The sequence below is a fragment of the Cygnus atratus genome, chromosome 1 (genome assembly GCF_013377495.2).
Source record: "Cygnus atratus isolate AKBS03 ecotype Queensland, Australia chromosome 1, CAtr_DNAZoo_HiC_assembly, whole genome shotgun sequence".
Lineage (NCBI taxonomy): Eukaryota > Metazoa > Chordata > Aves > Anseriformes > Anatidae > Cygnus > Cygnus atratus.
In genome coordinates, this window is record NC_066362.1 from 139,130,516 (window position 1) to 139,144,021 (window position 13,506).

The 13,506-nt window shown below is 39.0% G+C and overlaps 1 protein-coding gene across 2 annotated transcripts in view; it reads left to right on the top strand.

Moving 5' to 3' along the window:
* ATP10A (ATPase phospholipid transporting 10A (putative)) overlaps positions 1-13,506 on the top strand; it is a 113,097-nt gene that overhangs the window by 53,849 nt on the left and 45,742 nt on the right. The window contains exon 3 of one of the 2 annotated variants that reach the window (XM_035558132.2): positions 9,989-10,074. In XM_035558132.2, the coding sequence (XP_035414025.1) occupies positions 9,989-10,074 (86 nt within the window). Of the gene's footprint in view, positions 1-9,988; positions 10,075-10,369; positions 10,489-13,506 lie in introns of those variants that run through there. The other variant, XM_050708055.1, reaches the window with a different exon arrangement.

The window sequence follows — 13,506 nt, forward strand, 5'->3', positions numbered from 1 at the left end:
CTTTTCTGATCTCCTGGCCTAATTCAGTTTTACTAAGCAAAAACTCGAACTGTTTATTCCTTCACCATGCATTGGCCTCTCAACTGGGAATGGGATATACCTGGAAACTGTTCTCAGCAATTAGGTTTTGTAATATAATGCTGAGAACTTCTGATTTTAGGGCCAGGATCTTTGAAATGGAAGCACATCATAATACACTCCTCTCTCACAATCCCGGCTATGGTATCAAAAGCAGGAGGGTTCACGGTATTATGCCATGTGTACCTGCAGCAATGATGGTATGGTGTCACGTTCCTTTGGAAGCACTGAGGTGGGGAAAGGGTCTGCTTTTCTGCCAGAAAAGGCAGAGGAACGTAATGAGGAAGTCCTGCACTTATCTCAGCATCTAGGATATAAGCCTAATCCCACTTCTCTTTTCTCCACCTGCTACCCTCCAATCTACCTTCAGTTTTAGTACTGATAAGGCCACAGAGAGCTGTAGAAATTTGCATTAAAATACTGTTTACACGGGAAGTGGCTGGCCGTATGTCTCAGAACTGTTATTTCAAGAAATTCATGACAATTTCCATTCATTGGTTATACTCAGGCCCATATTTTCAGGCTCTGTTATGATTCTGTGATGGTCAGTCACTTTTTATATGTGTATATGTCTGTGAGAAAGCTATGATTGTCTTGTAGGCTCATGACTTGAGATGATACTGTTCTCTATGAAGAACTATAGTGCTTATACTTCCATTTGGTTTTGAATTAAAAACATCAGTAGTGCATGGAGATTTATGGACAGCAGCCTAATTCAGTGCTGTTAATGACACAGTAACAGACTGGTTTATATCAAACCAGGGAACACTTACCCTTTTGGCTTCTAGGAGGAAGAGATTTTGGTGTTTACCATACAACGTGGTCAGAAAGCAAATATAAGTTGTCATGAGCATTTACCAGCCTCTACTTAACTTTAACAAACTTCTTTGCGTCTTATATTTTTGGCCTGACTCGATTAAGTAGCAGATTCAAAACCGCGTCTCAAATGGCTAAGCATACTCATGCACCTGTATAGCAGTGTGGCCTGTATGGCAAAGATCGCAGGGATCTGACTTCCAGGCTGTTGAAGTGCAGCAGGAAGGGATAAAAATGACTTTGTCCTGCTATTAACTACACAGAGGTGGGTCGTGTCAGCTATTAAGCAACAAAAAGGCATATGGAGTTGGGGGAGTTAGTTTGCGCATGCCAAAGCTTGAGGAACTGAACCTTAATCCCTACCCATGTGACAAATGTTTGTCCCCCTCAGATCATTTCCCAGCTCTGCTTACCTGTTTTGTAGCTGTCAAGGCCATCATGAATTTCTTTTCATAAAGCCTAGTTTGTATCTAAAAAAAAATCACACCTTGAATTCTTTGAGTTTGACCTTCACTTCTGGAGTCTTTAGTGTATTGATTGAAAAGGAATTTGATCAATGGCATGGATAATAGATGAGAACAGATGGACCAGGCAGCAAAGCTCTTGCTCACAGTGCTCTCAATGCCGCGTTTGTGTTGGGAGCATTATGAGAGCAGGCGAGGGATGATGGCTGTGGTTACAAGACAGAATTCCAAGCGCAGACTGTATGCCAGTGTCCAGCCTGGAGATATGTTACTTGGGTATGTAACCTCATGCTAGAGACTCTAAGGGAAAGGCTGACAAAACTGTAGCAGTGCCGATATGAATGCTGCTCTGTAATATTTGGAATGAAACGTCTGTTTTCATTAGGATTGCTTTTTTGCCTCCATGTTCTCATCTGACTGGTAAGGACTGGAATCTCTCTGGTACTTGGGAGGTTGCTGTATGCTACGGATTCCCATCAAATCTTTCTTAAACATAATGTGTATAGCTCCTTTTGTCATGATTTTCTGTCTTGAGGGTGAGACAGACACATCAGGCTTTGGTGCATGGGACAGCATCCGGACACTGCAGCGTCTCCTGTTAGGTTTTCCTGCTCATAAGAAAAAGCCTTCATTACCAGCCACACTCGGTCTCCTATTGGGACTCTGGTGATCTTTTTTTGTTTGTGAAGTGATGTAAGAGAGATGCTTGGCACTTCCCTCTTCTTGTTTAAGGGTCTTAGTCCTTCCTACTCCCGTTTCTGCTGGCAGAACTTCATCCCACAAGAAGCTGGACTGGCCAACTGCCCAGTGTGAGAGCAGGAGTAGGCCAAGGTATAATTGGAAGCTGACCTGAGCTGTGTGGTGTTCCTAAGTGAAAATGACCATGCAGTGCTTCTGCCAGTAATCAAGTGAAATTTCTTCCAGCACTTATGAAACACAGCAGAAAGATTGCTAGGAATATCTCCAGAAAGGGGAAAGTCCCGGCGAGTGGGGAGTGTGCCACAGTCTGTGGAAATGGAGAGAAGAAGCCTCCAGAGGAGCAATGCAGGTTGTGTGCAGAGTTTTGTAAGCCCTTAAGAGGCTTGGTCTGTGGTTGAGTTTAAGGGCTGAGCTAATACCGAGGTATTACATACAAAACTATGAACCCATTCATTTACTTTAGTGGCTGGCTTTTGATACAGCCAGATACCACTTTCTTAATTGTCCAGGTCTGGATCCATCCTTCAGCCTCGACGTACTCTGTTTCCTTACTTCTCCCCAGCACTGCTGTGTTCACTGAACTGATTCATTCACATCACTGTAATTTTCAGTGCACTGCTACGGCTTGCCATCATCCTAAGGGACAGCATAACTTGCATATCTGTGTTTTCAGCATTAACATTTCTTTTGGTACTGTTGTCTCATGACTGCCTAAAAGCAGCTTCTTCAGCTGTCTGCCGTAGAATTATTGAGGTCCTCATAGGCCTTACCAACAACACATTTCTCTTCCTGCAGGTTGACTATTGTGCTGTTCCCTCATACTGGCTTCTACAAAAGGGAAAACTTTTACTTAGTTCAGTGGTAGGAAGATCAGGCCCCTAACGTCTATTTGGCTTGTTCAGCTGTTCCGCTGTTTCTAAATACTGGACATCTCTGTTCCATTTAAACAAACAGTACTGAAAAAAATCCAATTATAGTAGTAGTTGTCAGTGTGGAAAACAAAGCTATTAAATTCTGATGTACAGCTGGATCTGTTTAGTTCCTAAATAGCATAGATCAGACTGTTTCTTCCTTTTCTTGTGAATTAGTGGCACAAATAAATTCTGCCAGAGACTAATGCAGTTTAGACATTAAAACGTTTCACTGTTTTAGTGTATAAACAGTCTGCATGCTTTGGATACATAAAATCAATATGTAATTCCGGTTGCACATTCATAAAAGGTCAGATTAATTTTATATGGTAAATGCGGGGTACTGCTATATAAAGCAATAATAGGATGGACCAATGCATTAGGGGGATACCTTCTTATTGCACTTAAAAGCTTTTAAACTGGAAAGCTGTTTTTTGGCTGAGGCAGATTTTTGTCTATTAAATATTTCCTCTGAGTTGCACCCATGACTCCATTTCTCCCCTTTTATCTCCTCCAGACATACGCGCCAAAACAAATCCCAGAACCCTTATCCAGCAATTGTACTGCAAGGAAAATCTGGATAAGATCCCCACCATAGCCAATAAACAGAATATGATAAATCGGGTAAATGTCACTGTCATCCAAGGGCATCCTGGTGTGCTCATGCTGTCCCGCTGGAAGGAAGGACTGAACATCAAACTCTGGTTTCTGCAGCAGTAAAGTAGGGCAGATGAATAAAGGAAAACATTTAATAACTATGCATTATTAATATCACTAGCAGGCCATTAAATCACCCATACAACACACATTTTATGAAGGGGAATATGTTGTTTGAACACTGTGTAATTGTTGAACTAACTCATTTGGCAGATCAGCATGTTTTGCATCTTGAACTGACAGTTTCATGAGATTGCCAGCAGAGCTGGAAAGGTTGGCATTTCACTGTAGAGATTCAGAATGATCTCAGAGCCCTGAAGTCATGTTGGAAAGAGCTAAATTCAGTTGCCTTTTTTGTGACAAATCCCTATAGTTACTTGATTTGCCTACCTATTGGTTTCCCACTCTGTAGAAGAGGCCTTGTAACGTCATCTTCCCCTCAACACTTTGCCTTGTTAGAATATAAGCTTTTCAAAGGGTGGTGTATCAGCAGTCGCCAGAGACGTAAGGGAGAGCGGTTTGTTTTAAGGAAAAATTTAAAGAAAACACCTTTCCTTTAGCTCTTTCCACTATGTTTTCCTCTCCTTTGTACCTTTGTGTTTCCCCAAGAGACACAGCCCTATTATTGTAGACCTACGTTATTGTTTTAAACGGAACTCCTTATCAGGTTTAATAGGTTTCAGTAGAGCATTGTTAAAGCCTACTTACAAAACCCTTTACATCTGCAATTTAAATGAACTTTAATTTGAAATTCAGCTTTGAAGGAATCAATATTTAGCAGATTTTTGCAATCTAAGTTTGCTTACGTATGGAAAACAAGCTTTCCCATTGCTACGTTTAGAGTAGGAATGAATTTCCCATATTTTTAAGAAATTGGAAGGAGTGAGATGTATAGGTAGGGTACTAAACATTTTCCTAGCAAGAAGACTTGTGAAGAAATGAAATACATTCTGTGGAATCCCTGAGTACATAAAATACCTAATATAAGTATCACTGAGTGTCCTTTTGACAAGTTTCAACCTTTCAGAAATACTTATGGGATCCTAAAATGTCAGCACTTTTTCAGAGGAAGGCAGTGAACTAGGGCTACTTTGGCAAAGTCAAAATGTGAAGTCAGGTATTTGAGGAAAGTCAGTTTCTTCTCATTGAATTAACTTCCCTTTTTTTCTCTCTCTCTTTTTTTCTCTTTTTTTCTCTTTTTTTTTTCTTTTTTTCATTTTGATATGCCATAATACAGCAGAAGAGTTAAGCAAGAAGTGGTCTTCACTCAAGTGATGTATTTTGTCTATCATTTCATTCTGCAGAAACCTTCAGGTTTTCTGTTTTTAAAATGATATTGCCAAGAAATAATTCTTACTTCTAATGTGAAGTGCATAATATTTAGTCACCAAAAGCTTCAGAATATGGGATATATGCAACCATAATATGGCGATATGCACAAATGTTTCTGTGCATTTGTGGCTGACAAAATAATATATTTCTTCTTGATTTCTGTACTTCTGAAATTCTCAAACCATATGGGAATAAATGATTGAAGTTATTGTGATTTACCTGCATAAAAAGAATTGTGTTGTATCGTGATAGTCACAGCAACAGTTTCCTGGGTTCAAGACCACGCATCACTGGATGAGGCATGCCACCAGTTCCATCTCTTCGTTTGCTGTGTCCAGGCCTGTATTCATTCAGTTTTTCAGACAGCATTTAACAACCATCCACCTATTCCCTACGCTCTCTAGAGTAAAGGCAAACAGACACATTTTTTGTGTTTCCTGTTTCAAGTAACTTGCATACTCTTGGTACGCAGGTAGTATTAAAGCTTGGACCCCTGTTGGAGAGTGACAATGCTGTCATACCGTGATGGTGATGTGAAATTTGAACCCAGCAGGAGGAACAGCATTGGTCTTTTCAGAAAACAAAACCAGCAGAAAACAAAATTGGAGCCCATATGAATAATGCTTACATCTGTGTTTGTTGTATCAAAAAAGCAGGAGGAATACCTAACATTTGGAAGAGAATGAAGTTACTCATTTTTTCAGTCTGCAAGTGCTCAGATAGTGTGAATAGGATGGGTTAGTTATACACTGGTCCAGTTTCTTGAGAAGAAAGGGAAACAAGGGTTCAGATCCCTTTTTAGTTTCATGGAAGACAAATCTGCATTTCTTGGCTCCTAAATATCATTCATTTCTCATACTGTAGCTCTTTCACAGTTTCTAAGAGAATTCAAGGTTGATTGGACTGGAGGGAATATAATTGCGTGCAACCTTTGAGCATTAATGCAGGAGTAAAAACTTTTGAGTTCTGGTTGTTGTTTCTTTTTTCTTTAGCGTATTTGCATGTGCTTGACTTTGCTTAGATTTTGACATACATGGTGCTCATATAGGCTTTTTTCAAGGTTGGCACTCACAGAGATTAGTATAAACATTTCTGGCCCTTCTTTCAGACTTCTTGGTTCTCCAGTGACCTTCATGTATCCTTTCAAGCACAATTTTCTATGATGTCTTAACAACAACCAGATTGTGCACTGAATTAAGCTCTACTTAGTAGTAAGAACTGTGCCTTAAGGGTAAGCAAGCTATTTTGCCTTACTCATGGCTTACAGGGACTCATCCTTAGAATTAGTGATGGCAATTAAAATTTATATTCTAGCAAAAGGAGAACAAGTTGTTTAAGAGAACAGTCTGAATGACATGAACATAATTTAGCCCTGACCTTAGTTTTGTGAAGTACTCTGGGAAACTACTTGCAGTCAGCCAGTATCTCCCTGGTTTATATGAATCAGAAAATCAGTTGTTCAAACCAACAGTGCACAACACACAAACTCAGAAGACATGCAGAGGAAGCATATGATAGATGTACATACTGTGCAATATGTTTGTTACAAAAGTTAAAAAAAATACCTTCAGCTGCTTTTTGTGAGTGACCCGATCTTGTTGGCGACTACTGGGAGACCATGGGAACACCAAATAAAGTCATTTTTTTCAGGAAACTAGGCACTGAAAAAACTCAGTTCAGCTTGCAGTCTGGCTAGGCATGGAGCTTTGCATCCTCTCAAGGCTGGTACAGCTTTAATACCCTGCAGTCCTCTAAGTGGGAAGTAAAATGCTTGAAAACCTGATACATGAGATAACTGCTGTGCAAAGGTCTGTGGAAGGGCCATTTTCGACCATATATTGATCTTACATTCTTTGTCTTAACAGTGATGCGGTAATTCACTGTAAGAGAAAAAATAAAGGTAGTGGGGGAGAATTTAATATTTTTTTCATGGACCTAGAAAACAGCACAAATCATGATTCATGCACTTCAAAAGCAATACTTTTGCACTAACTTACTTCTAGCTGCAGCTTCGCATAGCTGTTAATATAGTAGAACATCATCACAGTTCATGTTTTATTTGTTGCTGAAGTGTGGGTACCAGCATAAAAAGGAACAGAACTTTGATCACTGTGAAATCTTATGTTAACATTGTGCTTCCTTATAGCCAGTGAAAGCAGTCGCACACAGGCAGCGTTTAACATATTTGTTCATTCGTTTACCAGAAACATTTTCATTTCAAAACAGTGTCATTAGCTGTAATATGCAATGTATCTACACTTCCATTTCATAGGAAAGAGATGCAGCTATTTGATTTATTAATAAGCCAAAGAGCTTTTGCAATAAATCAGAATTTAGCAGCTTTGTTCCCTTATGTAAAATACTATTCTAATTAGATTTTCTCCCCTCCCAGATATTATCTGGTTAAAAACCATAATCGCATATTTCAAGATAATTGTAACGTACTCAAGTACACAGACGTTTAGATTTAATGATACAAGACTTTTAGTTCCAAATCTGAATCAGAAATACAAAGAATCCAACAAACAGGAGAAAGAGCATGTTCAGTCGTAGTGATGTGGAAGTCAGGTAGGTTTAGTAATCTCTGATCTTGATACATTTTTGTGTTTGTTTTTGGTTTGGTTTGGTTTGGTTTTTGTTTGTTTGTTTGGTTGGTTGGTTTAAGTTGTTGGCTTTGCTGTCAGGAATTCACAGCAGCAAGGAAATTGGGTTGCTGTACAAATTAATGCATCTGTATGGCACTGAAACCATGCTCTCTTTACTGAGTTCAGCAACCAAAGAAAAGCATTTGGTTACGCTGGTTTTGTTAGGTGTCTCCAGGAGTCTCTCAGAGGCGTTCATCAAAGATACTGAGATTTCTTTCTTTTTTTTCTTAGGACCACTAAATGAAAATTTGCACTGAACTGAATAACACTCTTCACAATGTGTGTATTGTAACCAAAAGACAAAAATGTTTCTCTTTCCAGCCAATTTTTTCCCTCCAATTTGCAAATGCAATTTAATTTACTGTGGTGACTCTTCTTTACCACAATACTTAGGCGGTCAAAGAGTTTATTATTTAAACACCTCGAGCACTATTTGTAGGTTATTTTTCCCATACTTTGGTTTATTTTTTTTCTGCAAAGGAGTATACCAAGGCATAAAAGAAAAGAAGATGGTTTTCTGGGGCAGCAGAGCAGGCGTTACAAAGACAGTGCAGGCATTCCCAGCACAACGTGCTTCTGCATGAACTTCACCCTCTGCAAGGAGCTGACCTAAAGCCTGCTGCAGGGTGCTGCTGGCTGCTGGCATGGTGTTAATAAGGAAGAGGAATAAGGGTCAAGCGGGGTGGATGTGCAGCTTCACAGCGGCTGCCCCGTTCTGCAGCCTAATCAAGGTTTAGCTGCCTCCGCAGGACTAGGTACTTCTGAGCATTCCCTGGATCAAGCTTCAGTCACCTAGAGAAAGTTAAGGCTGACCAAGAGAAATACCTAATGAGCTTAAATACTGGCAGTATTTGGGGTGGAGAAGATCACCTGGACTTCTTGCTAAGGCTCAGGTGCTTGACTGGTGACTTTGATGTAATTTAGGGAGTCTGATTCTCAGCATAGGAGTCTTATTCTTTGCTCAAAGCTGGCCTTTGTTTTTGCTGCTTATTTTTTTCCTTGTTTACAATCTGAATTCTGCATGTAAAAGTGATTCTTCCCTCCAGTGGGCTGTAGCTGTCTCAAAGTGACAGCCCATCTTCACAGTTCTTACATCTCTTCTTTCTCAAATATACAGTAAAGGTTTCCAAAAGTGTCAGGTGTAGGTGGTTTGAATTGTCTCCTATGTACTATAATACTATAAGGCTGTCTTTCTTCCAAGCGTAATTGGCAGAAATTCCCCACCACCCCCCTTTAAGGAGGACCATTGATGGTAGTCCTGACATATCCTCTAGTCACTTTTATCTCTTATTTAAAATGTAGTTTCTTGCACATCTTCTGAGTGGAGTCAATAATAATAATAATAATAACAAATTGAGACACCTGTGTGTTTCAGAGAAGCTGGCAATAAGACTGTCCTTTGGTTACTGATTCTCAGGCAGCTATTCCCATAAAGTAGTCTAAAAGGTAGTGGTTGGGGTCTACAGCTGCTTAGAAAAAAAAACATTATAAAACATAACATTTGCAGTATGATCACTGTTGAAAGTTCAATAATATGATGATTCATAACTGGTTCTTTCATTCAAAGAGTGTGCAAAGCAGTTTTCTAATGGTTGTCCTCACTGATGGAGAGAAACAGCTATCTCAGCAGCACCACAACTGGGCATCTCTCATTTCACTGCGTAGTTTGTTTAGTCTGGCAAAGAAGGAAGAATCTTGATTTGTATTTAACAAAATCGAATAATTATGCTCTGATAGGATGTTTTTCCTCAGGCAAAACGAGGTGGTGCCTACAGGTAAACCTATCTGCAGTCAGCAAAAATACTAGCTTCAGACTAATGTGGTAGAGAACCAAGAAGATTTTTAAGTGTTAATTAGGAAAAGTTATTCTGCTATATGTTTCTAATTTACTGTAGTAGAATAATTTATCTTTGTTGTCATAAAGCATTTGAGAAATCTAGGTAATATTTCAAAACCTCATGTTAGCTTTTTCAGAATGGACAATATATTGACTTATGTTGTCCTAGATTTGCAGTAGCTTCACGGAACATGATGTATAGTGATACTTTTGAGTATTCTGAGGCTTCCCAGGTAAATTTGTTTTTTCCAGTCCAGATCAAATTCATTTGACTTCTGGGTTTGGCTTCTTGTATCTAATGGCTTTAGAAACTCGTATTCTTTCACTTGCAGAACAAAAAAGTCATCTTTGTAAGGGAGATTTTACAAGGTACCTGCAGAAATCTGGTGCTCAGGTCCATTTAATTTTCAGTGCCAGTGGTCAGTGTCATTCAACTGATTGCCTTTGAAAAAATGAACTTTAATATGTTATGAAAGCTATTTAAGAAAGTGATTCTGACTATAATTTGCAAGTCTTTGCACTAAGTAATTAGTATTTTTATTTTTCCAGGACTCAGAATTTGACCCGTTGAAGTTCACCAGTGTCATTGAATGCGAGAATCCAAACAACGACTTAAGTAGGTTTCGAGGTTACATGTGAGTATTTCATATAATATCCTTCAGTATACACTCCCTTCCTCTGATACGGAATTAAGTACATGCTGTTTCTGTTTGGGCTGTGTTATATAAGCTGTGCCATCATCATGCTAAATATCTAGGGATGCATATTCAAGCTCTTGTAGAGGATCCTCTCCTATAATGGAGGTGGGAGCCTCACGTTTCCATTCCTTAGGATGAATGTATTTGGTAGCTTTGATCAGTTTAAACTCCAGTAATGAGTGCCTGAAGCAGTGCAGTTACGGACACTCTTCTCCCTTTCCCTCACTCCAAGGATCAGAAAAGCCCATCTGGAAATGGGAGGAAATAGAAAACCAGTCCAAGAGAGCCAACAAACAAGCACAATCTGCTGTACTCTGTATGAAGATGTGTCTGTTTGATGTTTCTTTTAATGTAAGTGTCATTGAGGAAAATCAGAAGCAAAACTGATATTTCTCCAGCTATGGCAGTATTCCTTTACTCTCATTCAAACAAAATAAAACAATTATCTCATACAATGGGCGTGCTTGTTCATTACCATGCAGAATCACGTACGACCACTTGACTTAATTCTAAACAAACAGAACTGCATTAACTGGGTGCTCATCTCTGGCCAATTAGGCCTACTCAGAAACAAATGTGAAATGTTTAAGTATGTACAGAACACTTTGCTTCTAATGTAGCCAGGATTGTAGTGTGTGGGCATGCCAACAGTAGTGGTGGCTTAGGAGGTGCACTCTTCTGTGACTTATTTTTCTGCAGTCTGTAACCTCATGCAGCATGAGAGACCAGGACACTTAATTTCTTTGTCTAAATTTTAATGAAAAGAGCTAAACAGACGCTAATTCTGTTTAGAATACCATAATTTATTATCCGTATGGATTAGGAGTGATGAGCAGTATTGAATTGCGTAAATAGCACAAAGATTGAAAATTGCTGGGGCTTGGAGAGTTTTTTATAGTGATGCTATTTACCAGCTCGGTTACTACTCTCAGATGTCACAGATTGTGTAGGATGTACTGTCAACTGGTGTAAATCAGGATAGCTTTTTTGAAACTACATCAAGTTGTAGTGTGGGAAAATGTGTTCCTTTATTTAACACCGCAAAACCCTACAGTTCATTTAAAGATAAAAGTTTTGTATTAGACATTACTGTGTGAGGGTGTGCAACTTGTCTACATTAATAGAGAGCCTGCTGTACTGCAGAAATGACATTTCCAGAGATGGAAATGGAAAGTTTGGCAACTTTTCTAGCATACTTTATGCGTGTGAATCTTAGTCCCCAAAATATTGAGCATAGAATCATAGAATCATAGAATCATAGAATGGTTGTGGCTGGAAGGCACCTTTAAAGATCGTCTGGTCCAACTCCCCTGCCGTGGGAAGGGACATTTTAAACTAGATCAGAGTTGAATGCTGTAGAAGATATGTATAAATGTGTCTTTCATTATGTATTTATTTATGTACTCGATGTGAAAAATGTCTATAGCACGTAAGTTACAAAACTGAATTATGTAGCAGATAATACTGTAGTATGTTCTGGAAGGCTATTTCACAAATGATGTGGATTTATTTTGACCCAGCAAAAAATCAAGACATCAATTGTGAATCTGGCAGGAAGCATCAAGTCTCATTTCCTAGTTCTCTTCAGTTATGCCGCAATAGATTTACAACTGAAGGGCCATAGGGCATTTGAAGAGTGGGGGCACCCATCAACAAATAAAATTTCAATCTCCCAATTTGTCAAAGGAGAGAGCCTTTTTTCCCCCTCTTTTCAGATTTTCTTCATTAGCATCATGAAATCAAGAGTATATTTCACATCACATGTTAGCAAGATGAATAGTAATTAGCACATCTCAATTGAAACATGTCATTACTGTGTCAAAATCAGACCTTAACTCTTGTTCAAAATCTTACCAGTAGTCAGTGCTTGAAAGAGAGGTTCAGATAACTCCAAACTGATATCTCAACTGCAAAGAAATGCTACTAAGATATTTAAATAGGGAAGCTATGAACTTAGTAAGTTTCCATTTTTGAAGAAGTCTATCTTTTTCTGTTTAAAATATGAAGAACACCTTTGGTTCTAAGGTCCATGATGATAAATCTTTAAGGGAATAGAAATATTTGTGTGTGTGCATGTTATAAACATGTAAAATTTTGTCCCCACAGTTAGTCTAACTGTGATCACACAACGTAGCACAGGCAGCTCAGGATGAAATGAGATAATATAAACCAACGATAATACAAACCTGCATTGAACATGCTCTGTATGTGCAAGACAGGCAGGGAGGTTGCCTGTCTTAAGTGCTCGCTGTAATACTGTTCTGCAGTTTCTGCACCCTCAGAAACATTTCTTCTTTCTTATTTCTTCTATAAGAAGTCTTGTAGGTAAAAAGAATAGAGAAAAACCTTACGTGCCCTCTGACTGTGTGCATCTAGCCAGAGTATGTACAGTATGCATGGCAGGCATTCAAAAATCCTGTTTCAGGTTACAAAAAAATAACAAAATCGGCTTTAAAATCTTGTTCCTAGCTTTTTGTGTGTATGTGTGCAAGGGAGAAAGAGAAGTAGTCTCCCAGCTTCTCGGCTTTCCTCTGAAAGGTAAAAATTTTATCATTAGAAGAGAACATTATCTAATCATGTGATATCAGAAAAGTTGATTGGGAAATTCCAAAATGGGTGTAGGAAGGAACAATAATAATAATAATAATATATATATATAATAAATGCATGTGTGCATTTCTATTTCAAACTTGTCCTAAGTTTACAAAAACAAAGTAATATAAAATCACATTGCATTTTTTTAAGGAAAAAAGGTTAGGCATCATTGTTTCTCTGACATGCTGTAGTGACTCAGAATTTCCCCAAATCAAACTGGAATATGTTTCATCGGTGTTGAGTTGGGAAGGTTCTGATCGAGGATGGTGACGTTTAAGTATTTTCTTTGGGATTCTCACATGTTGAGAAGCAATGATAGCTCCACCATTTGCTTTGTAAGAAATTTGAAATACCAGAATGAAAGAAAATACTGCCTTTTGAATTCAGCATTGATACGTCACCTTGCTACTTAATGCTGGCAAACAAGGAAAAGCATGAAAGAAGGCTGAAGTGAGCACTTGTCGGACTTGTGTTGGAGTTACTGTATTAAACCAGGAGGCTTGTTTCTGCACAAGCCCTCTCACAGTGCTGTAGCAAGGTGTCAGCTAGCTGTGTCTGGTCGGTCCCTTTCCCATACCGCATGGTACAGGCGTGTTTTGGATGCTGAGGCACTGCCTGTGTGCGATGAGAAGAGCAAGAAGTGGCAGGGACAGCGGGCAGCCTGGTGGTCTTGAGATCTACAGGTTATCTTCAGATACTGCACCCTTGCTGTGGAGCAGGATCAGATGTGGTATAAGCTAAATGAGAACAAAATCTAATAGTATAGGAAAAGTA